Source organism: Podarcis pityusensis, assembly GCF_964106645.2.
Source record: "Podarcis pityusensis genome assembly, chromosome: 13".
NCBI lineage: Eukaryota > Metazoa > Chordata > Lepidosauria > Squamata > Lacertidae > Podarcis > Podarcis pityusensis.
Genome location: NC_138038.1, coordinates 39,629,446 through 39,656,912, shown reverse-complemented (window position 1 = coordinate 39,656,912; position 27,467 = coordinate 39,629,446). Strand labels below are relative to the sequence as shown.

The 27,467-nt window shown below is 44.5% G+C and overlaps 2 protein-coding genes across 6 annotated transcripts in view; both read right to left on the bottom strand.

Annotated features, from left to right (window-relative positions):
• The window catches only part of LOC308461259 (uncharacterized protein), a 50,191-nt gene extending 49,631 nt beyond the window's left edge, over positions 1-560 (bottom strand). The window contains exon 1 of one of the 2 annotated variants that reach the window (XM_080978017.1): positions 340-560. The gene's annotated coding sequence lies outside the window, so the exon portion shown is untranslated. The remainder of the gene's footprint in view (positions 1-339) is intronic. The other variant, XM_080978015.1, reaches the window with a different exon arrangement.
• Positions 561-3,367: 2,807 nt separating this feature from the next.
• LOC308461260 (uncharacterized protein) lies at positions 3,368-27,467 on the bottom strand. Of its 4 annotated transcripts, none has more exons than XM_080978019.1 (13): positions 26,779-27,467; positions 24,464-24,506; positions 16,500-16,795; positions 16,255-16,400; positions 14,644-14,711; positions 12,808-13,031; positions 11,848-12,107; positions 8,628-8,753; positions 8,315-8,456; positions 8,150-8,200; positions 7,076-7,145; positions 6,335-6,625; positions 3,368-4,750 (listed from the first exon to the last, which is right to left on the bottom strand). In XM_080978019.1, the coding sequence occupies exons 1-13, from the start codon at positions 27,401-27,403 to the stop codon at positions 4,744-4,746; spliced, it is 2,349 nt and encodes a 782-aa protein (XP_080834145.1). In that variant the 5' UTR covers positions 27,404-27,467; the 3' UTR covers positions 3,368-4,743. The 4 variants fall into 4 exon arrangements, with proteins under 4 accessions (XP_080834145.1, XP_080834144.1, XP_080834146.1 ...); XM_080978018.1 differs by having other exon boundaries at positions 3,368-4,746; XM_080978021.1 differs by lacking the exon at positions 3,368-4,750 and adding an exon at positions 7,309-7,428 and having other exon boundaries at positions 6,489-6,625; positions 7,076-7,147.

Sequence of the window (27,467 nt, the reverse complement as noted above, 5' to 3'; positions counted from 1 at the left end):
GAGAACGTGGGAAGGGCCTTCCCGGCGCTCCCAAAAGACTGGCTGGCTGGCAGGCAGGGGGGAAACACAAAATAAAAACACCCTGCTTTCTTCCAAGTTTGGCTCAGCCAGAGGCTAGCAATGTCAGGTGGTACCCGGTGCGGAATTTTTTTTTGTCACCCCCCCCCTAATCTTTTTTTTACAGAGGGTACCCCAAAGTTGTTGAGCTTTTTAAAGGGAAGGTTGCACAGAGCTTATGAGCTTTGGGGGGGGGCAGGGAACACCATAGTTTATCTGCTTTTTTTAGGGAGGGTTGCTGTGCGGGACCGATCTGCCCACCGGGGTCCGAGCGCTGATTACCTTTCTCTGACAGATCAGCCTGTTTCATGCAATTCAGCCCTGGAACAATGCCAGCCATGCTCCCTTGCTTGCTTGCAGATGTTTCACAATTTCCTTTGCAAGAAGGGGCGAGCCCAGCTTGTTCAAACAGCCATGTCTTCAGAGCAAGTCAGTGCAAGATTAATGCTGAATCACAAACCCCACAGCAGCCACCACTGGGGGAAACTCTTCTAAAATTAAGGGGGGGATATGCATTCTAATATTTGGAAGGAAACTGGAGCAAGGGAATCTTCTCCACTCCCCCCCCATTGACAAAAGGCTCAAGCAAGTGGAGTCCAGGCTTAGGCTGAGTGCACACCATACATTTAAAGCACCTAGAAAAAGCAGCACCCCGGAAACTGTAGTTTGTTAAGGCTGCTGGGAGTTAGAGCTCTTTTGGGGTAACCTGCAGCTCTCAGAATTCTTGGAGTGAGTGTGTGTGCTTTAAAAGTGTGATATGTACACAGCCTTAGATAACTTTAATAGGGAAGATAACAGTTTTATAGAGGACAGAGATCTACCAACAGTCCAAAACATTCATATTAATATATGTGTTGCTAATTTTCTCTTCCTTTATTATGCTGTTGCTCTGATAAGAAACTGTTTTGTTATGAAAAACTGTATTCCATTGTGCATTTATTATTACTATCATAATTTGATTTTTTAATAACCGTTTTCATTTTATCAGTAAAAGAAGTTACACGCAACTATTTAAAATATTTAAAAATAATTACAAATGAACCATATGCTAAAAAACAGATTAAAATACATGTCCACATTTTACATGTCTGGATGGGCTTTGGGAGCAAGTCTTTGGGAGCAACTAGATTTTTATGTATCAAACAAAAGCACCATGCATTGCCCTAAAAGTCCAGGGAACACGAGGTGCTTTTCATTGGACATGCATCGATTTTATTTGCACCTGCAAAAGTTTTGGGGCTGTCCTACATACTTCCTTTCCCACCAGTCCTAGAACTTCCCGATGAAATCCTATAGCTGTTCATGCCACAAATGTTCTAGGGGAGAGTGGGGGGTGGTCCCCTCTTTTGCTGTGCCACTCCAGAAATCGACAATATGGTAGCCACAGGGAACAACTAATAGAAGGCAGAATTAAATCCACCACCGATGTGCTATTATTCTGTCTAGGAACGGAACACCATTGCGGAAGGGCCCATTAACTATTTCCCCAAAAGGTCGGCTACTCCCATAGCTCCCATAGCTCATGAGACAAGCACACCCCAGGGACCAGGAACTTGAGCACCCAGCCATCTTTAATAAAAAAAATACGTTTAAATAATTAACAACAGAGAGGCTTGTTTCATGAACTACCGATTGCAATAAAAAAGGTGGGAGGGGAGAGATAATACACACACTCAAAAACCAAACCACACCTCGCAAAGTGGCACCATCTGATATTTGTAGGATTATTTCCACCAGCCCAGTCTTGCTCTTCCGAAAGAGGGGGGGGTATCAATGCCAGCTCCTTAAAGGAGCAGATACTTTCCAAGCTCTAAATGGAGATGGGAAAGCTGAAAGCAGGCAACAGGCAGCCCTGCCAGGCACCCCGCTTAAATGGACTATGCAAGGGGGGTAGGGAAGAGAGCCCCAGGAAAACCCAAAGCCTGGCGGCAGAGGAAGAAAGCCTCTTAAAGAGGCAGGCAGCTCGTTAGAACGCTGAGGAAAATACGCAGTGCCCAGAAAACAGACCCCCCCCTCTCCCATCAGCCGCGACTAGGAGGCAAGTGGCAAAGATAGAACACACACTCCAACAACGCAAAACAGGGACTGGGAGGCCGGCAGCAAAGCAGGAAACGCACAGAACCAGCAAGGCAAGGGGAAACTCACCACACACACACACACACACACACACACACAATTTCAGGAGGGGAAGCGCACACGCACTAAACAAAATACAGGGGAGATCTCAAGTAAGTTTGGTCTTGCCCGCCAGTGCCGCTGCAGCCGGGCAGCGAGGGCTGGCGAAAGGGCGCCAAGGATGGAGACATGATGGTTTGCAAGAGCAGCGGTTCCCTCGTGGAACTGGCAGGGGGGAGTTGATCCCGCAGCAAAATAAGCAGGAGCTGGAGCAAACGCCAGATCGCCGCCGCTGCCAGATCCCTAGCGAGAGCTTCTTCTATATACTGCAGAGAATCCAGCAGAGCTCAGCCTGCCAGCGCGGCCGCCCGGGGGGGGGGGGGAGCGAATGTCGCCCCCTTCAGAGTGACACCCAGGGCAGTCTGCCCCACCTTCCTACGCCACACCCATGTTTCGAGCTCTGAAAGGGATCCGGTCATCTTATTGCTGCTGCTTTGTTGTTCACAATTCTGTCCAAATAATGTTCACAATTCTATCCATTCCTTCTTTGTTGTTTTCCTCATCTCTTCTTGTTGTTTTCGTATATTTTTCCTTTCTTTACTTTGTGACCTCATTTTGTGACATCATTTTCTGTATATAACTTTCCCTTGTGTGGGTGGCAAAATTCAGCTCCTTGTATGGATGGCGCCTGCCTTACAAGCCTGGAGACGCCTCATGGGAGGTGGGAAAGAAGAGAATGGCCAGGTGTTATTAGTGGATCGATGACTTCTTCTTGTGGGGAACCTTTGGCCCTCCAGATGTGGCTGAATTACAAGTCCTATAACCCCTGCCCCTCCCCCAGCCCCTTTTGCGCTTTATTGTTTTATTGTTTTCTGTTGTTTTATTGGCCATATTTCCCATGTTTATCCAAAGAGTTAGGAATCCCTTAAGGTGCTCCTCCTCTCACATATTTGATTATACAGACATTCTTTGAAGCAGACGTAGACTTAAGACAGAGACTGGCCCAAGGAACCCCAGGGAACTTCTCTCATTCCAGACCATTTCTCCAATTTCTTTCAAATGGGCAAATTCCCAAAACTGTCTCAAAAATTCCCATGATAACAGTCTAAAAAATTGCTCAAGACTTCTTGTACCAGTTTCCTTTCAATGAAAGAATACTGGAAGCTTATGCAGGCCTAATGAAAAGGACATAATATTATTGGTAAAATATATTTATTACAAAGTACTTTTATTTACAATGTACAAACTGAAAAGGAGAAATGTTAGGAAGCCCTAAGGCAAAACAACTTGAAGTCTCCACCACCCAGGAAGTTCAGAGGAGGACAGCCTGTCTCTCTCTGGCTTCATCTCCTGGGATTGAAACCTGCTCCTCCTCCCAAGATGTACATCTCCCAGCAGGAGAAAAAGTCCTGTCAGGAAAGGAACATGCACTGAACTGCAGCCTCAGGAGGGACTTTGCTCTCCAAGCGCACTGTGCTTAGTGAATGAGACGGCTCTGCTTTGTGTGGCTCATTGGTATTTTCCTGGAGGTCTGGGAATTGAAGCTCTGTTGGAAAAAGCTAGGGATTTTGTGGGAGACTTCTTAACAGCTCAATGGGCTAAAATTCACAGGATTCTCCAGAGGATGTCAGGGCATTATAAAAATGGCAAATGTTTGTAGCTGTGGCCTGAGTGAACTGTTGGAGAGGATGCTGGGAGAGCTGAGACAAAACATCCAGATCTTTTTGGAGACTGAAGGATCAGAGATGGTGGGAAGGGGCTCTCCATTGTTTCCCAAGGAGGAGGATGAAAAGGCGAAGCACAACCCTTGGGGTCACAGCGGGCAGCATGATGAAGAGGTGGATCTATGGTGCGGCAGCTGTGAATAAGTCCAATTCCATGCTGGGGATCATTAGGAAAGGAGCTGAACTTAAAACTCTGAATATCATAATACCATTATGCAAATCCATGGCGCAATCACATTTGGAATACTGTGTACAGTTCTGGTTTCCACACCTCAAAAAGGACACCGTAGAGTTGGAAAATGTTCAGAAAAGGGCAAGCAAAATGATTGAGGGGATGCAGCAACTCCCATATGAGAGAGGCTGCAGAGACTGTTTAGAGAAAAGGTAAGAGAGGACATGATAGAACATTCTAAAATTATTCAGGGTGTGAGGAAAGTGGACGGAGAAATGTTTTTATCCCTTTTTTGGAACGCTAGAACCAGTGAGCACCAATGAGGCTGGATGCTGGAAGACGCAGGACAGATAGAAGTCCTTCACACAGCACAGAATTAGACCATGGAACTCGCTTCCACAGGAGACAGTGCTGGTCAGCAACTTAGGTGGTTTCAAAAACATTACTGGATCAACTTCATGGAAGACACGGCTCCTTGCCATGATGGCTGCGCTCTCCCTCCTCAGTCAGAGGCAGAAATGCTTCTGAATACCAGTTGCTGGAAGCCACAGAAAGGGAGTGAGTTGTTGCACTTGCAGGTTTCCCACAGCCATCTGGTTGGCAGAGGTGAGAACAGGATGCTGGCCTGATCCAGCAAACTCTTCTTAAGTTCTAAGGCACAGGTTTCAGCATGAACTACTTCCTGGAGGAAGGAAAAAAGGGATCATTGAGTACATTTGTGAAGCTATTAAATACTGTCAGGAAATGAAGGGAAAAGAAGCCCCCAAATTTCTAAAGTGTGGGAAACCTTTGGCCCTCCAAATGTTGCTGAACTACAACTCCCACCATCCTGGGCTCCATTGGCCAAACTGTCTGGGTGTGATGGGACTTGGTTCAACAACTTCTGGAGGTTCAACAGTTACCTGCTCCTGCTCTAGAGAATGATCTTCAACTTTGGGCCCCCAGATGTTGTTGGTCTACAAGTTCCATCACCCCCAGCCAGCTTAACCTGACCTCAAAGATGGTGGGAGTTGAAGTTCAGCAACATCAGGGAACCCAAAGTTGGAAAACAGCTCTAGAATGTTCCAAGTGGTGGCCTATGCAGGTAATCCTAAAGTATGACGGCGGGTGCAGGCAAGGGGTTCAGGAAGTTAGAAAGGGCATGTTTTACCTAAAGTGAGAAACACATCCCTAAATTTGTGAGAAGCTTCACTGATGTACCTGTTCCCAGGTAGAGCAAGCTGTCCCCCAATCATGTAGCAAAACTCCCCAAACTGGGGGACATGAGACCATATGAATCAGGGGTAATCAATATGGTGCCCCCCAGAAGATGCTGGACTACAACTCCCATCTTGCGTGACCATGTGAAGTGCTCTTCTGTAAGCCTCAGATCTGAGGGACACAAGACGAAGGGCTGATCGACACCATTTAAGTGCATAAATTCCTCCAAAGAATCCTGGGAACCGTATTTTATTTAGAGCATGGTGTCTTTCAGCCCTGTGAAAGGCTAAACTACAGTTCCCAGGATACTTTGGGGGAAGCCACATGCTCTAAATGTGCATTAAAAATGTGGTGTGGATGCACAACTAGATCCATGTCTTCATATCTCCAACAACATTGCCCCACAGCAAACAGCTTTTGTATGTACAGCAGCGGTAGCCAACATAGTGCCCTAAATAAACTGCAGGACTACAACTCCCATCATGCCTGATCTTTAGCAGTGCTGGCTGGGACTGATGGGAGCAGCAGTCCAACACCTCTAGGGAATCCATATTCTAGCAAGGCAGCACCTACACTCTGGAACGGCTTGCCCATTGACAGCTGTCTTCTTTGTACTATGCTCAGTGCCTGCTAAAAAAAAATTGTTTAGGCAAGCCTACCCAGATACGTAAAGCTGACATGTATTTTAAGAGGTGATTTTATTTTTAAAATTATATTTTAGCTGCTGATATTATTAACATTTTGAATTTTTTTAAGCTCAACTCATTTTAAACTTCTGACTTTTATTTTATTTAAAAATAATAGTTTTTGTTTTATACAAATAGCTTAGAGATTTTTTTCTTATAACTGAGCATTACACACAATCTGTTAAATAAAAAAGATAAGCCAACTACTGAAGGGTACCAAGTTGGTTATCCGTGATGTAAGGTTTTTATCCTCTCATCCCCACTGCCCCCATGAAGAGATTATCAATCCACCACTCTGCATTTGCCGGGGGGGGGGCTGGGGCACTCCATTTGCCTTCCATCCTAGTAAGTTCTGTGAGCTGGAATTCCTTCTTTCTTACTCAGTCTCAGAGAGGGAGATGAGCCTCTCTGCCTCAGGTCTGCAGTTGATGGCTCTGAGCACCTCAGCCGCCACCTGCACAGCATCTTCCATGTAGAAACCAAGCAGCAGCAAGCTCAGGTCCATGACATCCGCCTTCCTTAGCCTCCCTCGAGGGATGTTGTCATAGCCACCCCTGATGGGGGAATCGCTGAGATTGAGCTTGAACCTCTTGAGTTCATCCTCATCCAGATTCTCCAGGACAGACACCAGACGTTCTTTGATGGTCCTCACCTTCACTCTGCACTGGCGCCTCCAACAGCAGGGAAAAGCAGACACAAAACAAGAGAAGCTCAGCAAAGGGATATGGGAAGGAACTACATCATCAGGAGGTGCTCTCACCTTCCATGACTGTGACTGGCACTGAGGGAGGGGAAAGAGGGGTGGCCTGAAGTTGCTCTGAAGTTTAGAGAGCCATCTTTGATCAGCAATCGGAGGTCCGAGCAACACAATGCTGGGATTGGAGCTAAACCTCCTCCTGCTCTGAGGGGAGCCTTGCATGCAACCAATATGTAGAGAGATACCCAATTTAGCTTCTGTTGACTTTACACATTTGCATGTTCCTGCCCCTCCAGCAACAGCAGTGCAGCCAATGCCTAAACAGCACCCCCCCAAAACATCTGCTGTCTGCCTGTGGCAGCTGCTGCATTGTCCCTAATAGCAGGACTGGCTTTGTGTGAGGAAAGGGAATGTCAAGCCCTACCTGCTTTCCACACCATGTCCTGAGTCAGTGCTGCTGGACGCAGCATGGGTCAGAGTGCAGCAACAAGCACCTGGAAAAGAGAGAGAGAAAGTTTATGGATAGGGAGGAAACAAGGAGGGATCACGGGGAAATGATAATCATGGAACGTGAACCAGTAGAGGACCTTCGGGTCTCAAATTACAGCAGCGTTGTGTGTGACACCAGCATTTTGCACACTCACACACTTCTCATCTTCCATTCTACATCATAGTTGTAGCAGGGGTATAGTGTGGGGGGCCCAGGGGTCCATCGCCCCGGGTGAACGATTTTTTGGGGGTGCAAACCAGGACTGCTGGCAGGGGTCTGCTGCGATACTGTAGGGAGAGAGAGGCCATTCTGCCAGCATTTAAATCCATGAAAACTACCCACAAGGCCCCTGTCCTTGGAAGAATACCACCTTTTTGGACTCTGTGTCACATATGTTACTTGTTAAAGTCTTACACTTGCACTACCCCTTCATAACACAATTTCCAAAGTTGGCTCACAAGGAAAAACAGAGCAACAAACACACACATTAACATGCAATTAGAAAAATAGTTTAACAACTGACACTCAGCTGAAAACTAAGAAGCCCAGGCTGTAAAACATACAGGGAGAAATTAAATGTCACCCTCTGTGACCTTTCCTGCTTGTCAGACAGAGCTATCCCTCCCCAACAGCCAAGTACACACACCACACCCTTTCTGGGTGTTCTGGGGGTTCCCCTTGACCCTCCAAAGTGCATTTGAGGGAAGTGGTGGGTGAAGGGAGGAAAGCCCAATTGAAGTATCGTGAGCATTTCCACTGGATTCCGTTACCACACTGGGTGTGCTGAATCCAAGCCAAAGCTGTTTCTACAAAATTTAGCTGCGTTGAAAGAACTTCATCTGGCACCAAAAGAGACTATAAAGCAATGGGGAACCTGCACCGGAAGGCGATTCCCTAACATTACAAAAGTGACTTTTCTATGGTACTGTATCACCAGCCACTCTGTGCTGCCATTGGGAGGAAGGTGGGATTTAACTACGAGGAAATAAGTAATTGAAACCTGCAGACCTTGCTCTGAGCTTGAAGGAGAAGACGTCATCTCAGGAGACTTTAACTCTTCTGAAAGAGAACAGGAATGAAGCAGTCAAAGAGGGAATGTGACTGGGGTGTCATTTTCCATCCTGCCTCCCCAATTATGGTCCAACCTTCCGATCTTCCTCCAATCCAACTCACTTTGTGTCACAAGGGCCTCCCAGATGAGTTCATTCGTGCGCTTGTCCATCACACTGAAGTTGAACATGTCTTGCATTTGCTCAGCAGACAGTTCCACGTACTGCTGCATCTTGTCAGCATCCAGGTATTGAAACTCCACTTCCTGTGGGGAAGCATAAAACCTCCTTATGTGCAAACAAGGCTTAGCCCAGTCGACCAGTCCAAGGGAGTCAAATCAAAGCGTGAGGGGGATCCTGGTGGAGTCCCTCCCATTCTCATACTTTACAGCCTTGGCTCTGCCCTAGCAAAGCCTTTCATCATCTTTGCATCTCACCTTAGGACAGACTCTGACATCATTTGTCTCCACAAAGAAGCGAGAGCCAATCGTCAGAGGCCTCAGGGTCCAGGGGGGTTTGTCTATTCTCTGTGAAGGGCACTGTACTTCATGCTCATGAACCGCCTGGGAAAGGCAAAGAAGGGCACTTCTGAGTTATGCAAGAAAGGTAACCAATTTCTGGAAGACTGGATCCCTACCCCTTTCTTGGCTTTGTTGCAGCATTTAAGGCAGGGATGGGGAACCTGCAACTTTCCAGATGTTATGGTTCAGGAATGATGGGTTTTGTAGTCCCAAAACATTTGAAGGGACACAGGACCTCCATCAGTGATATAAAAAAACTAGACCACTTCGGTAGCAGAGACCAAAATATGGATAGGTAATATGATGTTGGCTAGCAGTCTGGTAGATTACTTCAAGCCCAACAAAAGGACATACAGTTCATAAACCATGACACACTCTGATGCGCCTGATGGAGATGTTCAAGCGCACCTGACAGAAATGAAGTTTCTGCGTCAACAGATGGTGGAACGCAATTTCCGTCTTCAGGAGGAAGTGTTTTGCTTCATGATGATAAACAGCCTTAACCGCACCTACAAGGTTGTTGCCAGTCAGCTTGGTTCCCTACCAGCCACGCAGCTGACCGCGGAGAGAGTGTGTGCTGTGGTCCTGAATGAACACGACAGACTTGCTGCACTGGAAGTGAAAGACAGGGGGAGGGAAGAACAGAGTTCTAATTCCCCCACTGCTGATGCTACTAGGGAGCATGGTGTAGCATTGAGTGCTGTCCGATGCTACAATTGTGGACAGACTGGGCATCTACAGCGAAACTGTAAGAAGCCGCGCCAGTCAAGAGGAGCAAAGAGCAGCTCTACGAAGCCTGAGGCATCAGGCAAAAGCCGTTCCAAGTGCCAGGTGAAACCTGCAAAGGCTATGATGGCGAAAGGAACCACGCCAGATGTTGGGAACTCGTTCATAATTGACACGGGCGCAACGGTTCATATGTCCCCGCACAGACAACTGTTTACGACGTTGAAGAAGCAAAGCTTCGCTGTGAAACAGGCCAACGGTCAAGAGTTGGAAGCGACTGGAATTGGGACTGTGTATCTTGAGAGTCTGAACTTGACTATAAGTGATGTATACCTGGTTCCAGAACTGAGATTTAATCTGCTGAGTGTGTCGCAGATTGCAAAGAAAGGACTGAAACTGTCCTATGATGCTAAAAGCTGCAAGATCTACAAAGATGGAGAACTGTTTCTTACTGCCAAAGAGAAAGATGGACTGTATTTGTTGACTTTTGATCAAAGTGATTACATGAAATGTAATTCTTCTGTTTCTAACGAAATCTCTCTTGCAGGTGTGACCAGTGTGAGCACCAGGAAGCTGACCAAGAAGGTCGACAGAGCATTTCAGCGGGTGTATGCTGATGTGATTGGTCCTCTAGAACCATCTAGAGGCAGTGCAAAATATTACCTTTTGTGTGTGGATTGTTTCACTAATTATTCTTGGGTTTATATGATGGAGAAACCGCAAGAAACTTTAGAAAAGTTTCAGGAGTTTTGTGACAAGGTTAAAAGTATGCATGATGCTAACATTGATTGTCTTTTCACAGATGAGAAGCAAATTTTTCTGTTACAGAAGTTTCAGAAGTTCCTGGATGGAAAAGGGATAGACCACAAAGTTGCTGTTTCGCCAGAAGCGTGGAACAGGGGGGTCTGTGTAAGAGTGAACAAAGAATTGCAAAAGGGGATGAATGCGCAATTGCTGAGTTCACATTTGCCACATGAATATTGGGCTGAATCGCTAGCGTCCTATCTTCATGTGTGGTTGAGAAAAGTCTCAACAGAGTTGGGATGTTCTCCTTTTGAGAAGCTGATCAATAGAAAACCTTCTGTTGCCTATTTTAAGGTTTTCGGGTCTCAAGTGAGAACAGAAGCTCCAGGTGGAGTAAAGAATGCCAGAGGCATTTTTGTGGGATATGAAAAAGGTCTCTACAGAGTAATTTTGTCTGAATCTGGTCAGGTGATTCTCACAAAGTTCCTAGAGAGTGCTCCAGAGCAAGAGCGGGTTGTAGAACATACATTTCCCACAGGAAATGATTCAGATGATGATGATGATTTTTCTGATGTCACAGATTACAGTGGTACTGATGATGATGACAGTGATAGCTCAGAGAGTTCAGTTGTAACAGTCATTGAGAGGAAATCTCACACATTGGAAAGACCTTCACAGGTGAAGGAAGAACCACTGATTGCTACTGGTTCTCAACAGAGTCCAAAGGTTGAACCAGTGAGCACAGAGGATCAGAACCTCATACGCAGGTCTGAAAGAGTCACAAAGGGTGTACCATCAAAGAGGTACTCAAAAGAGTTTGCTAACTTAGCTGTTGCATGTGTTGCTATTGTTAACAACTCAAAGCAGGTTGAAGCAGTGTCTAAGTCAGAGACAAAGACACAACACAGAGTAGCAAGCCAAGGTAATGCAGAAGCACTCATTCCTTGGAAGCCAGACAACCAGAGAGGTACACTGGTGAAACCAGTGGTGGGGAGTTCCAAGGGTGGAACTGAAACAACAGGGGACTGTTATATGTATAACAACTGTTTGTTCTCTTCTCTGGATCATGTTTTGCCAATTGATGCTTTTGGGGGAGGATGTTGGGAAAAAGCACCAAGGCAAAAGCCAGCTCCAGATGGCTGGAATGCAAAACAGGATGTTATGTTTTGCAGATGTACTGTTGGAGAAAAGGTGGAGCCTATTCTCTGTACTGAGCACCGGATGTTAGCTCAGTGTGTCATCTGACCTGTACTGGAAGTACAGGGGAGGAGTTGAGACTCTTCTGATGGAGTCTGAAGGGAACAGTCACATTTCTATATACTGTTGAGTGACAGGAATAAAACATGTAGAAAGGACTCCTGTCTGTCTCATTTCTCCTCCCTGGGAGAATGCAGGGAGGGAGAGAGAAGCAGAGAAGCAGAGGGTGTGTTCTATCTCACGACTAATGAGAAGAATCGCCGGGTTTGTTTACCTAGCCTGCCGGAGGTCGCAGACGGACAGTAAACACAGTATCTCGCTCAATTGCCTCGGGGGAGGCCAGGTATCTCTGCCTGTGAGCTGAAGATACTAACATAATTTTGTATAGCTGCCCTGTCAGGCTTCCTATGGTCAAGCAAAAGATCCAGGACGTCTGGAATACCAATCAGAGTTGCAGAATCCTGGTTACCTTTGTTATGGAATGGTCATTGGGCAGAAGGTACAGGTGGAATGTTGGTGGCTGGAATTGAACCATTTGATAGAGCAGTGCTACAGTGTGCACTATTATCTTCCGCTTAAACCATGACCATGATGTTTTCAAAATGGCTCCACGTGGAGAGAAGTTTGGGTTTTCCAACACAACACGATACGGCCCCACTCTGTCTGGCTTCTCTAGACTCATGCCGCCTTCCACAAAATGTGCAATGAGGACTTGGGAACCATCTTTACCTGGAAAGGAGCAAAAGAAAAAACAGACAGACATGTTACAAGTGGGAAACTGTGGAGCTGTCCACCAGGAACTGGAGTCAAGAGCAGGTCAGCAATAAAACACCCAGTGTCAGTGAAGTCAACCCTGCACTGCAACTCATTCCGGTACATCTAGCCCCTATGAGGCTGTTCCCTAAGGCTCTTTCTCCCCCAGGTCCTTCCCAAAGCGATCTGAGATTCCAAAACTATGTCTGTATTTGCTCTGCTTTCTTCATACCACTTCTGATTCTGGGAGACGAATGGAGAAAGGAGCAGGCTGCAAAAGGAGAGGGAGGCTGCCCTGACTTCTTTAGCAGCCTGCCTCACATCTGTCTCCTAGTCCCCCTCCTCTCCAACCTCCACTTCTGCCTCCAATTTTGCACTGCTCTCGGTCACAGCCTCTTCCTGCTCACTAAACCCTGCTCCCTCTCCAACCTCCAACACCACCTCCTCCCAGGCTGCTCCCTCTGATCCCTCATCATAATCCCACCAGCAGTCTCCTGGCTCTTCACCTTCTTCCCCTGGGGGTTCCCTTGGGGGTTCCCCAACTGGTGCCTCCCACCACTCCTCTGCAGCCAGCCTGGGCATGACCTCCCCTGAGTGTGGATGACAGAGCTCATCACTGCACCCATCCTGTTACGTGCAATATTTATTTTGTTACAAACTTTTTCGCCTACCATACCTGCAAGACACAAGAAGTGAGGGAAGTGAACAGCTGCCACAGCCTCTGCTGGATCTGCTTCAATGTTGATCAAAGGCCCAGCGACAACCCAGTCCTCCGTGTTCTGTTCGGCCAGGTGCTTAGACCATGAATCAAAGTGGTAAGTGATGGTCACAGCTCCTTTCACCTCAAATATGACATCAGTATAAAAGCAAAGGAAGGATCCGGCCTTCGTGAAGCACAGCCTGAATGCCACAAAGTAGAAAATGGAAAGAGAAATGGATTGAACACCAGCTGAACACCCTCTGCATCCCCCATGATGGGAAGCAATCCCCACCCCAATAATATTTGACCAGAAAATCTCAAAGAAACAATAAAATGGGTTAGAGCACGGTTCTGATCAGTGTTATTCTTCTAGAAAGAGATGCTGGAACTCACCATGAACGCTTCCCTTCTTCTCTTATAATGGCCATGGCGCTCACCTGAGAGGTGCTGGAACTCAGTTCTGGTGAGGTCCAGATGAAAAAAGCCCTGGAGCTGATAATGCCAAGGTTTCAAGTTTGATCCCTGTATGGGGCAGCTGCATATTCTGGCATTGCAGAGGGTTGTACTATATGACCCTCAGGATCCCTTCCAACAATCCTATGATTCTATGAAGATTAGGAAGAGACCTACGCACACTTAAACCCCTATGGAAAGCAGGGTGTAAAAGAGTGAAATGGAGATGTGGAATATTAACCCCAAGATCACAACTGAAAAGTGGAAAACCATGAGCTCTTTGTGTGAGACATTTAAAATGCAGTCGAACCAACAATTCATGTTTTGCTAGATAGGCGCATGAAAGGGTTTTCCCGTAAACTTGCTAGCAAGAGCTCTGTGAGAACATCCCCTTGTGCCCAGGCAGGAAGTGGGCAAAACTATATCTCCTCCTCTCTGCCTGGGCACACCTTCTTTCTGCTCTTCTCCATGTGCCTGCAATGTTGCAAGATCTGATAAGTCTGAGCTCCTTTATTTAAAGAGTAGAAAAACCTTTTCTCCAAATTTACAGACTTCACTTTCCTCATAATCTGCTTTGGCTTAGACATCATTTTGTGATGCTAAACCCATTCCTCAGAGGATGGGGGATATAAACAATTGGATATAAGCAACACCAATGTTGAATCGTAATATTTTCCCAGCTCTGTTCCTAAGAACCCAAGAATGCAATGTGCAAGTGACAGATTGTCAGGATGCTGTCAGCAACGCCCAGCTGTTGCCCAGAAAATTATCGTAACAAGGGAATATTTCTTACCATCCTTTTTTATTCAATATTTACAGAGAGAGGCTATACAACCCAGTCTCTTCAATAATGGAGTTGTCCCAAGTGAATCTCCACATATCCCGTCTCTCCCTCTTCCTCATTCGTCACTTCTATTGGTGCTGTCTTTGACCTCTTAGCTCTCCTACTTTTAAGGCTCACTGGGTTCTGGAAGATGGCGTGTCTGGAATGCTTTCTAATGACAACATGTTAGCTGTGCGTTGCTCTCCCATGATTTCCCAATTTTCCCTCTCATCTGACTCTGAGCTGTGACCTCCCTCAAACCCCTGTTCTAAATCTATACTGTCTTCCTCTTCCTCCTCCCTGGATGGTTCGGGGGGGGGGAGAGACGGTCTCCCCCACTCCTCCTCTGCCCAGTCCCTGACACAGATGTAGTTTGGGAACGTTTTAGAGAGCACCACCACATGTGATGATTGTGAAACCTTCATATACCAGATGTGTTCTGCTGAACACTTCTCTGAAACCCCAAAAGATATTCAATGTAGATAACTTTCCCTTAAAGGAGAAAGCTTTGAAAATCTGAGAGAGACATTGCTCACCTATATCTTTCACAACTCATTTCTGAGTCCAAAAACACCTCTGGTCTGATCGTTTCTGGAAGATCCTGCTACAAAATAATTTATCATTAATATGAGCGCCAGACCCCTTTCCCACCTGAAATCAGGACATTCCTGTCTGTTTCTAACACCCAAACGACCACACCAAGGAGCACTGCTTGAGGTCAAACCCACAAATACAGACCAGTAATGGCTCTTTTAGAGCTACTTTCTTCTACATTCATTTTGGCCATAGTAGTTCTCACTCAGGTCTGACAGTTTCTTATGAAAGGCTTTTTCTTTCACCTCAGTGGCATTCTCCCTGTTCCTTACAGAGAGCCCCTGCACAGGTTTCTCCCTATTAACATTTAGGGATCTTCCTCTTTCTGTTTCACTTTAGACAGATCACACTAACACACACGGCCCAAATGAGTATCCTGAGAACTCTCTCTTGGCAGCCATTCTCCCTCCTCTCACGCAGAGAGAGAAGAATAAAAACAGCTGAAAATGATATTTACTGAAATAACAGTTGGAACAGAATGGAATGCCTCTCTCATGTGACCCACACTCAACCAATCACATGAGAGATACAGTGAAAGGAAAAGAAAACCTAAGAAAACATTCCCATTCCAGGAAATGGGAATGCACTGTCACAGAATAAGTCTTCAAAGAGGCTCTAGTCTGTGTTCAGTCAGACTCATTCTGCCAACTTCCTTGTAGTCACCCTCTCACACGCTTATTCATTGCCAGCTCCCTAGAGAACCAGGCGGCTGGTCTGGCTCCAGTTCCTGAGCAGGGACACTCAGGAGTAATCTGTCTGGTTGTGTCTTGCAGATTTGGAATGAAATGTCTCAACAACAGTTGTTTAAAATTACCATATTTTTCGCTCCATAAGACACACTTTTTTCCTCCTAAAAAGTAAGGGGAAATGTCTGTGCGTCTTATGGAGTGAATGCATGGTCCCTGGAGCCGAATTGCCCAGGGGCAAAAAGCAATTTGTGCTTTTTTTTTTAGAAAGAGGAAAGGGGGTGTTGAAACAAAGCCGCTGAGCAGCTGATCAGCAAGCGATCAGGAGAGGAGATAAGGGACTCTAGTGATAAAGGAGGGAGGTAAAATCACATAGATCCTCAGGATTTTTGCATTGGGTCACCTCAAATTCTCCATCAGATCACATAGCATGTCCATGGCTACAGGCTGCACCAAAAAAACCACACATCCACTGTTTCGTGGGGCCGCAATGGCACAAAAACGTGGTTACAAAGCATGGATCCACATGGATCCTCAGGATTTTTGCATTGGGCTACCCCAAACTCACTGTCAAATCACATATCATGTCTGTGGCCACAGCATGAACCACAAAAATCATACATCCAATATTCAGAATATTTTTTTCTTGTTTTCCTCCTCTAAAAACTAGGTGCGTCTTATGGTCAGGTGTGTCTTATAGAGCAAAAAATATGGTACTTTTTTTTTTACCCCAAGTGCTCAGAAAAATCTGTCAAAATCTGTCTACAATTCCTACTTTTAGTAGTTAAGTATTTTTATTCATTTACTTGACTGGGGGGAGGCAGCTGCCCCCTCCCCTGATCTGGGCCCGTGTGTTCAGCCACTTACCTCACAGGGACACAGCTTACACACAACACTTTCCCCACAAACTGCTGGGTTTTCCATCTTGCTGCTTCTTCCTTCCTCCACAAACAAGGGGGATTCTGACTTCAGCCCTGAGGGGCCTGTCTCCTGGACCAATTCTTTACCCGAGCCTGTAAAAGACAATTCTTTACCTGACATGACTGTGAAAAGGAGGAGGAAGGTAGTTGAACTGTCCTTGAAATTCAGAAAGTACTCTAAGTCAAACTCACCATGGACTGCAACTAGCAGAATCTGAAATGAGTCTGGATGTTTCCTTTCTACTTGTTCCAGGAACCAGCAACAAGTTGCCTCCCCCCTTTCCTGGATCATATTCAGCAATTTTTGACATTCCTCCTTGAAGTCTTTCTTTGCTTTCCACAAGTCCCTGTATTCTTTTTGTGTGATAATAAAGCCATAGTATAATTCATGTAAAAAGAATTCTAGGTCCTTTTCAATAATTTCAAGTATTTCTTTTCTTCCCTTGCAGACTATTTCATCACCAGTGATAGCGACTCCTTCCAGTGACCTGTGGCAAAAACATTTCTTTTATGTTGGCGTTTGTGGCTGGGAGGGTGGGGTGGAGAGGGAGGGATAGCATTAGAGCCGAATTAGGATACAAGCTGGGCCTGAAGTGCTCCACCCCTGCTCTACTGCCCTCACTGATCCTTGCAGACCATTTGATCAGCAGTGACAGCGACTCCTTTCATTGACCTGTGACAAAAACATTGATTTTATTTTAGGGATCGTTGTGGGGAGAGAATTAGAACCTGATTAGGATACAAGCTGGGGCTTAAGTTTTCCACCTCTGGGGACTTCCGGAGGCGGCGCGAAACCGTGATGGCGGTCCTCTTCGAGCTGTGAAGAGGGGCACCGCAGAAAAGGGTTGCTTCGCTACGGCACAGCGGCAACCCATTAAGATAAACCACGGGCAGAGTGAGCTCGTGGCCGTGGGACTCGGCGGGCACCTGGAGCGACCCCGAATTCGCGGAAGGAACCCCGTAAGGGGCTCCGGAGTGAAGGAGGGGGAGCGGTGCTGTGAGTTCATCGCTCTTTCTGCGGAGGCGAAGCCGCGCGGCTGTCACGGATGAGCGCCGACCTTTCTTCCTGGAAACATCAGGCTGAAACAACAAACCCGTGAGTAAGGACTCGAAATTCGGAGGAATAAATCTAAAAATTTGGCTGAAACCGGGAGACGAGAAAAAGGAAGTCCGTCTTCCGGCACTGCTTTCTAGATCAAAGCAAAGGACTGGAGAAGCGGAAAGCGCTTTGAATAGGGAAGCGTTAAAGTGGGACTTTCGTGCACTTTTGAATTTATTCTTAAAGAAGAAATACAGAACTATCAGTAAGTAATTTCTTTAAAAAAAAAAAAAAATAAATTGGAGCGATCCCCTTGTTTAGGGGTTGCTGAGATTATAATTCCAAATCGTCGGACTGCCGGGGGGGAAACTGTTTAACTGCGGAACTGTTACAAACTTCCAGATACTTTTGGATATTAAAGTGACACTTTTGAGCTTGAACAACTGGACTGGATACTGTTGCAGACACCTTGTTGGAACATTGTTAAAGTCTAAAAGTGCTCTGCAGGACTTTCTTATTTAGTGTTCTGGGACTATGGTGTTTTTAAAAATGGAACAACAGGGATTTTAAATGGCGGAAAAGTTGTCTTCTTCTTACTGAACTTTAGTGGCACTCCCCCTAGAGGATATTGGGAATACAAAGGCCTGGGAACAGTCTTAGATGTTTACCCTCTCTCACTGGATTGTTTTTAAATTGGACTTGCCTCTCCCATGGGACTACAATATTTGACCTTGAACATTGACTGATGAGTGGCATGGGAAAGACAAGAGCAGCCAAAGCTAAGGAAGCTAGGGAAAAGGAAAAAGAGAAAAAGCAGGCACAGCTTGTACAAACAACTTTGACTCAGGGACGCAGATCATCGGTTCCAGCTGTGTTGGTGGCACAAAAAGTAGAAGTTGAAAAGCCTAAAAAATCTGAAGAGGAAGATATGGCATCAGGAGGATCTGAGGCAGTTCTGAAACAAATCTTGGAACAATTGTCAACCTTAAATCAAAAGGTAGATAATCAATCAATAAAAATTGACCAAGCTACATCCTCGATCCAGAAATTGACGGATCAGGTTTCCCAGCATACACAAGCAATTGAAAAATTGCAAGGAGCAACAGAAGAGAATCGTAAATTAGCTGGGGAAGCCATCCAAATAGCAACGTCAGCCAAGAAAGAGGTCGAGGAAGTGAAAGCAGAAGTCAAGCCTCTGCATAAACAGATTGGGGACCAACAAACCTATCTCTCTTTGGTGGAATTGAAAAATCGCGAGACAAATCTTAGATTGAGGGCAATTCCAGAAATTGAACAAGAAGATTTGATTGGATTCTTGACAACAGAATTTTCAAAGTTCTGGGGTATAAAGGAAGAAAGTGATTTTAAAATAGTATCGGCCTTTCGACTGGGAAGATTGGTAAGAAAGGACAGATCCAGAGACTGCTTGATAACTTTGAGATCAAGGGAGGAGAAAGACAAGATACTAGGCCTACACTTTAAAAAACCATTGGAGTTTCAGGACAAAAAGGTGGAAATTTACAGAGATATCCCTAAACAGTTATTGGACTTGAGAGCCACCTATTCAGAATTGGCAAAGTTGCTGAGGCTTAACGCAATTCCTTATAGGTGGGAGTTTCCACAAGGATTAACATTTACCTACAAACAGAAGAAGGTTAAAATAAGAACACCAGAGGATCTACAAAAGTTCCAGCACGACCACGGAGAAGATCTCCAAAAAGAAGCAGCAGCACATTGGCCTCTACCCCAATCTGGACCTATAGCGCCCAGAAACGGATCAACGCCTACACCTTTGGGATCAGAGGACAAAGAAGATACACCACTCTAGGAGCAACAAAATAGTACAGGATGTCCTTGCAGCTACTTAGTTGGAATATAAATGGCGGAAATTCCCCGGAGAAAAGAAGGAAGATATTTCATATATTGAAGAAAGAACAATTGGACATTATTTGTTTACAAGAAACTCATGTAACCAGGCTCCACAGAAAAGTTTTGGTAAATAAAAGATTAGGCCAAGAATTTATTTCATCAGATAAGGTTAAGAAAAGAGGTGTGGTGATATATGCTAAGGAGAGCCTGGCACCAAAATTTTTATTTAAGGATGAACAAGGAAGAATTTTGGCGATTGAAATTCAGATGCAAGGAGAAAAAATTTTGATATTAGGAATATACGCGCCAAACGACGGGAAATCAGAATTTTTCAAGAAGCTGCATGAGATTTTACTGGACTATATGGACTATGCTAACATCATAATGATGGGAGACATGAATGGAGTGGTGTCTACATATATGGATAAGTCTCAAAGCCAAAATTTAACATCAGATGGCAGACTGCCTAAAACCTTTTTTGAACTGACTGACAATTTGGATCTGATTGACATATGGAGGACAAAGAACCCCCTAGGTAAAGAAGGAACTTTCTTCTCTGAGGCCCACCTGTCTTGGACAAGGATCGACCAAATCTGGATGTCTAGAGGGTTGGCACCCAAGACCAGAAAGGTGGAAATCTGCCCAAAAACATGTTCCGACCACAATGCTCTGAAATTAGAACTTAGACTAACTCAATCCGGTTCCTTCAGATGGAGAATGAATGACACATTACTAAGAGATCAAGAGATTGTGAAAAAGGCCCAAAAAACATTAAAGGACTATTTTGAGATAAACCTGAATACTACAGTAGAAAAAAGAATGATCTGGGACGCAAGCAAAGCTGTTATGAGAGGGTTTCTGATACAACAGAATACAATTAAGAAAAAGCTCTGGAATGGAAAAAAGGATAAAATATTGGAGAAAATACATCAAGGAGAGAAAAAATTGAGAACCAAACCAAAGTCAAAGGAGGTGCTGAGAGAAATCAAATTCCATCAAGCACAATATTCTAAACTGATAAATCAAGAGATTGAATGGAAAATTAAACAGATGAAGCAAAGATCGTTTGAATCAGCAAATAAATGTGGAAAGCTGCTAGCTTGGCAGCTGAAAAAAAGACAAAAGCTAAATACAGTTACAAATCTAGAGATTGAAGGAAGAACGGTGCAGAAACCAGAAGAAATCAGGAAGTGCTTCCACAGATATTTTAAAGAACTCTATGCACAGGGGCCTCAGAAAGAACTTGAGATAGACCAATTTTTAAAGATAAATGGACTATCAAAAATAACTCAAGATAAAAGATCAATCTTGAATTCTAAAATAACTTCACAGGAAATTGAAGGTGCCATCCAGAATATGCAACTAGGCAAATCTCCAGGCCCGGATGGACTTACCTCCAAATATTATAAGACTTTGAAGGACTATTTGACACAACCTTTGTTGGAGGTATGTAACCAGATTATGGATGGGAAGAGGGCACCAGAAACGTGGAAAGAAGCTTTCATCACATTGATACCTAAGACAGAATCTGAAAAGACTCAGCTTAAGAACTACCGTCCCATCTCACTCCTGAATGTGGATTATAAAATATTTGCAGACATTTTGGCAAATAGACTTAAAAAGATTTTAAACGAAGTAATTCATAAAGACCAAGCAGGCTTTCTCCCTGGTAGACACTTATATGAAAACACCAGAAACATCATTGACATTTTGGAGCTTTTACAAACCAATAGGAACACAAGGGCGGTGTTAATTTTTATTGATGCGGAGAAAGCATTTGACAACATATCTTGGAGGTTTATGAAGAAAAACTTGGAAGGGATGGGAGTGGGACGGGGGTTTGAAAATGGAATAGAAGCAATTTATTCGGAGCAGAAAGCTAAATTAATAGTGAACAATGTGGTGACGGAGGAATTTAAAATCGAAAAAGGGACACGACAAGGGTGCCCTCTATCCCCTCTTTTATTTATTTCGGTCCTGGAGGTGCTACTGAACATGATAAGGGAGGACCGGTTGGTACAAGGGATAGAGGTCGGAGTGAAACAATATAAACTGAAAGCTTTTGCAGATGACTTAGTTCTGACATTACAGGAGCCAGAACCCAGTACTAAAAGGGTTTTAGAACTTATATCCGAGTTTGGTCGGGTTGCGGGATTTAAGTTGAACAAACAAAAAACTAAGGTTCTGACCAAGAACTTGACACCTACTGAAGCAGAGGGGTTTCAGAGGGAAACAGAATTAAATGTGGTTAAAAAAGTGAAATACCTAGGGATCTATTTGTCTTCCAGAAATTTGAATTTATTTAAAGATAACTATGAGAAATGTTGGTTGGAAGTCAAAAAGGACTTAGAAATTTGGTCAAGATTGAAACTTTCCTTGTTGGGAAGAATCGCAGCCATAAAAATGAATGTTTTGCCGAAAATGTTGTTTTTGTTTCAAACCCTACAGATCGTGGACAGAGTGGAATGTTTTGGAAAATGGCAGAGGGATATATCCAGGTTTGTTTGGCAGGGCAAAAAGCCCCGAATAAAGTTTAAAATATTAACTGATTCGAAAGAAAGAGGGGGGTTTGCCCTGCCGGACTTGAGGTTGTACTATGAGGCGGCAGCCTTCTGCTGGTTGAAAGATTGGTTTTTGCTGGAAAACACCGATGTCCTAGATCTGGAAGGTTTTGACAATACCTTTGGTTGGCATGCATACCTATGGTATGACAAGGTTAAAGTTCATAAATTGTTCAAAAACCACATTGTCAGAAAAGCAATTTTTGCAGTCTGGATGAAATACAAAGACTTATTAGAGAGTAAAACCCCGAGGTGGTTATCACCGGTGGAGGCTAAGGCTCGAAAAAGACCCAATATGGAGGCCTACTGGCCGAAATATTGGGAATTAATTGAAAAAATTGGAGACAACTGGAAGCTGCAGAGCCAGGATAAACTGAAAAACAAGGTGCGAGATTGGTTACATTATGCTCAAATTCAAGAGGTTTTTAAATTGGATAAAAAAGTTGGTTTCCAGGTGGAAAAATCGAAATTAGAGACAGAATTGTTAGAACCAAAGACCAAGACTTTGTCGAGAATGTATAACTTGCTGCTTATGTGGAACACACAGGATGAGATAGTTAAATCTGCCATGATAAAATGGGCACAGGATGTTGGACACAACATCATGTTTGAAGACTGGGAAAGGTTATGGAACACCGGAATAAAATTCACGGCATGTAGTGCCCTGAAGGAAAACATTATGAAAATGATATACCGGTGGTACATGACCCCAGTCAAGTTAGCCAAGATATATCACCTGTCTGACAACAAATGCTGGAAATGTAAGGAGGCAGAGGGGACCTTTTTTCATCTCTGGTGGACCTGCCCAAAAGTGAAGGCCTTCTGGGAAATGATTTATAACGAATTGAAAAAGGTATTTAGGTATACCTTCCCCAAGAAACCAGAGGCCTTCCTGCTGGGCATGGTGGACCAGAGAGTGTCAAGGAAGGACAGAACTTTGTTTATGTATGCTAGCACAGCAGCAAGAATACTCATGGCAAAGAGCTGGAAGACACAAGATTTGCCCACGCTGGAGGAATGGCAGACGCAGTTGATGGATTACATGGAAATAGCTGAATTGACCGGCAGAATCCGAGATCTGGACGAAGAAGCAATTCAGGTGGACTGGAAAAAATTTAAAGACTATTTGCAAAAATATTATAAGCTGTATGAATCTTAAGATAGTGCACGATTAGGAAATGCTATGCTTTAGCAAATATGGTTAAGTAAATGGTAAAATAAGTGATAAAAGAGAAAATGAGATAATTTGAATCAAACATGTTATGTTTATTTTAATGGTTTTAAAATTGAGACATAATACACTGAATTTAGATACATAACAACTGAAAGTTACAATAAGGTATGAAATAAGGTAACAAATTGCTGACATTGTTAATTTAAAGAACGCAGAGCCAGAAGGTGTGGGGAAGTCCAAACAGGGATTTATTGAAAGTGGATTTATAACCTCTCTTTTTTTTTTCCCTTTTTTGTTAAAAAAAAAAAAATTGTTTCTTGTATTTACTGTTTCTGTGTTGTGTGGAATCTACAAAATTATGGAAAGAAACGCATTAAAAAATTTATAAAAAAAAAAAAAAAAAAAAAAGTTTTCCACCTCTGGTATACTGCCTTCACTGATCCTCTGAGCATGCTGAGATCGGCTTTTCTTTGCAACCTGGAAAACATGCTGATTTATTCCACACTGGGGGAAAAGCATGATGTAATTTGCCATCCTTTTTAATGGCCAAGAATATACTAAACCAGTCAGCTGCCTCTCTTGTCCATACTTTTCCATCTTCCTGAGAGAGGAAGATGCAGCAGCTGTGCCTCCCCCTCCCCCCTCTGGACTATGATATTATTATTATCCAGCTGATTGGTCTTGGCTGTCAGGTCTAGCTCCTTCTCCTCTTTCAGGTAAGGCAGTCTCCTTTCCACCAGCAGAAGGAAAAAGCCACTTCATCTCAGGTTGCCTCCTCCATCCCAGCCTGGCTCAGCCCCCCTGGTCCCAGCATCACACACACACCCCCACCCACAGCAGGGCGAGGGTCTTCCCTGCCACTGATGCTGCTCCTGCCACTGCTCGTTGCTGGTGGGGCTGCTGAGAAGGAATGAAGGCAGGAGGGAAAGAAAGGAGAGAAGTGACTTTCCCCTGTGTTTTCACACACACACCCTTAGCAAACTACAATTTCTGGGGAAACACCCGCTTGATTTGCCTCAGTCACTAAAATGTCTGGGGCCAGCCCTGCATACAAAGCATGCTCTATGATAATACGAAGAAGTTTGAATTCAGAGTATTATGGTTTGCATGTGATGTCATGTGGTGAGAGGAGGCCTGATGGGGTCTGTCACAACAGCAGGGAGGGCCTGAAGGGGTCCACCACAGCAGCCAATTGGGGCCAGTCAAAGCCTTGAGTGTGGCCAGGATTTATTGTAGGGGGCAGGCTTTATGTTGGGGGGACAGAACTGAGTTCTCTTGGACACAACTGATCAATTAGTTAAGTTTTTTTTATTTACTTGATTGGGGGGGCAGCTGGCCCTCTGCCTACTCCCATGGTCACGGGCACAGAATATTGAGGGGACCCAACCCACTCCTTGAAATTTGGGGGGGTTGTCAGTCCCCCGTCCCCCTTGCTTATCATCGAATCCCTTAGCACCATTCGTTCTAGCAACACATTTGCCCATCCTGCAAACAGAATTGTGTTGGGACTTACCACACTTTTCTCTTTCTTTCATTGCTCAGCATATAATAATAACCTGTAGGGAGGTAAGGGAGAGGTCAAAATTGGCTGCTTTATTCCCCCTCCCCCTGCCCCCCCAAACAGTCTTTTTCTATATTTATTTGTTGCCAGTGCATTTCTTGCTGGGTAAGCACTTCTTTCCTTAACCAGTGACTCGGGGTGTCACACTAGCTGTTTGGGGGGTATAGAATATTCTCCACAAACTGTAAATTCTAATGTAAGAACTAGTTTTACAACCCACATTTTAAAAATCTAGTAAAAATTAAGTCAAGCTGTGATATTGCCAGTGCAAGTAATGAATAATGGATTTTTTGATCCAGTTACATTACCGGGCAATGTGTCATTCACCATTGGCACTTCTGAAATGTGAGCTACAGAAAACATTTTTTTTTTAAGTTTTAAAAATGCTATTCGTTTAAATTTGATGAACATTTGAATTTGTATGTATTTCAACTATATGTAATAGCCTTTTTTCTATTTTGGTGTGACCTTATTCTTAGTGATTGTATACCCTTGGCCATACAGTGTGATTTTATTTTTTTTACAGAAAGTAGCTTTAATGCTTTATACACTTAAAGTACCTAGGCCTATAAAATTATGTGTAATAGCACGTGAGGTGGACTTATTTATTTAGCTAAAAGGAATAGACAGAGACAGACCAGAAAAGCTTGCATATGTAGCACATAACATAAAGCTCCTAACAAGCTCATTGAATTTTACACAACCATCAACTTTGTTCTATGATCTCACAGATGATCAGTGTGGAACTGAAAGCTCTGCTACCAGTGGAGACAAACATGGTGACTTATCCCCTTAAGATGTTTGAGGAGTCAATATAAGTTTATAAACATTTGAGACTTGTTACTTAAAGCCTATTTTTTGAATAAATTTATTTTTTGTCACAATTTATCAGTTATAATTTTAATATGTTGTGTGTTGCCTTACTTGTCTAAAGGTAAAGGTAAAGGGAGCAGATAGTAATTTGCATTTCTGATGTTATGTAACTTGTCATTACTGATTATTTGTTTTATTTTCTGGAAATAATAGCATTTATTTTAAACTTTATATTGATTTTATTAGTGTTGTACAGTACTGAAAATACTGCACCATGTAGATATGCTTATTAAAGAACGTACTCATATAGCGGACCCAAGGTTTTTTTATATTGCTTTTACTTTAAAAGCTACATTTCATACATACACAACATAATTAGAATTCAAAGTTGATGGTAAATATACGGTTAGTGGCAGGCTTAGTGATTTTTCAATTTCAAGTTTGGTGCAAAAAAAAATCAAAGAATGTGAATTCACTGCATTGCCCCATTGAATAAAAGCATCTGTACAGTTTTTGGTTGCCATCTGAACAAGTTTACCCATGAATAAACATGCATATTAATTAATTATATCATTTTCAATGCATCAAAATTATACCATTTTCAATGCATTAAAATGAATATTCTTCTATTTTAAATGAAAATTCTCTAACATTCTCATTAATTGATAATATTCTCGAGAATATTCTCCAAATGATTATTCTCCAGAAGATTATTCACTAGATTTTAACATCACTAAACCATTTTATACCATCATAAAGCATGGAAATTCCTCCTCCTCTTCCTAGAGGAAGCTATTTGCAGGACATTCTGCAGGCAGCACTTCCAGCTGGATGACCAGGGAAGAGCCATGGCTCAGTGGCAGAACACCTGCTTTGCATGCAGAAGGTCCCAGGTTCAATCCCTGGTGTCTCCAGGTAGGGCTGCGAAAGACTCCTGCCTGAAACCCGGGAGAGCCGCAGTCAGGCAATGTTAGCAATCCTGAGCTAGATGGACCCTGAGGCCCATTTGGGACCTTCCTCTGTTCCAGAGACGTCAGGATGGCCTGCAAACCTCCTGAATTTACAGGCCTGATTAAAACTTTTTGCAGGGCTCAAGCAGGAAAGGAAAAGGACTTTCCCTTCTACAAAGGGACAAGCTCAACCCCGAGTCCAAAGAACTGCCAGCCCTTGTACTTAAGGCTGATTCTTTGCTGTTCTGTGTGTCCTAAGGGCCCTGAAGGTATTTGTAATATTTTAAGCAATAGCAACCAGACGGTTGAAACATACCAAATTGTTCCATTTCCGCTAAATGCCTGGCGCTAAAGTAAAGATACTTCCAAACATTCCAAGCCCATGGTTGTTTTTCCTTCCCTCCTTCGCGGCTGCAGCTCAGCGCTGGGCTGGCGCAACCAGGGATGGAAGGATCTGCTGTCAGACTGAACGACTGCGAAGGTCACGATCCACCAAAGACTTACCTTCCCTGACGGAGAAGAGGAGACTGTCCGCCTCGTACTTGCAGTAAACGGCCCTCAGCGCATCGGCCGCCACCTCGACTGCGTAAGTTCCGCCGTAGTAGCTGAGCAGCAGGTATCCGAGGCGAGAGGCGCCTGCCTTGTGCAGAGCCTCTTCGGGGATGCGGACGAAGCCCTCCTTGAGCGGGATCTCGCGCACTTTGCGGCGGAACCTCCGCCGCTTGTCCCGACTCAAATACCGCAGGGATAATTGCAAGGCGACAGCGCTAGAGAGACTCTCCCGATAGTAACTCTCCTGCTCAAAGCCAAAGCGCGGGGCAAACGGGTCCTGCCCGCGCCACGGGAATAAGTCCCAGGGAGGAAGGTTGTCGTCGTCGTCGCTGCTGCTGCTGCTCTGGTGGTAGAGCCATCGAGACCCCTGCTGTCCCTGGAACTCGAGGAGGGGATCCTCCTCCCTCTCCCCTTCCTCCCTCCTCCCCTTCTTCTCGGTGGACTTGCCGGGCTCCTCCGTCTTCAGCTTCTCGCCTCCTTCCTCCAGGGGCTCCTTCGCCGAGGGGTCTTCGGGGTACTTGCCTGTGCGGCTCCACCGCCGCTGCTTCCCCTCCCCCTTCTCCTCGGGGGTCGCCATGACGCCCCTGCTCAGAGGAAAGTCTCGCCCCGCGGCAGAGCCGGAGTGCGGCAGAGTCCGAAAG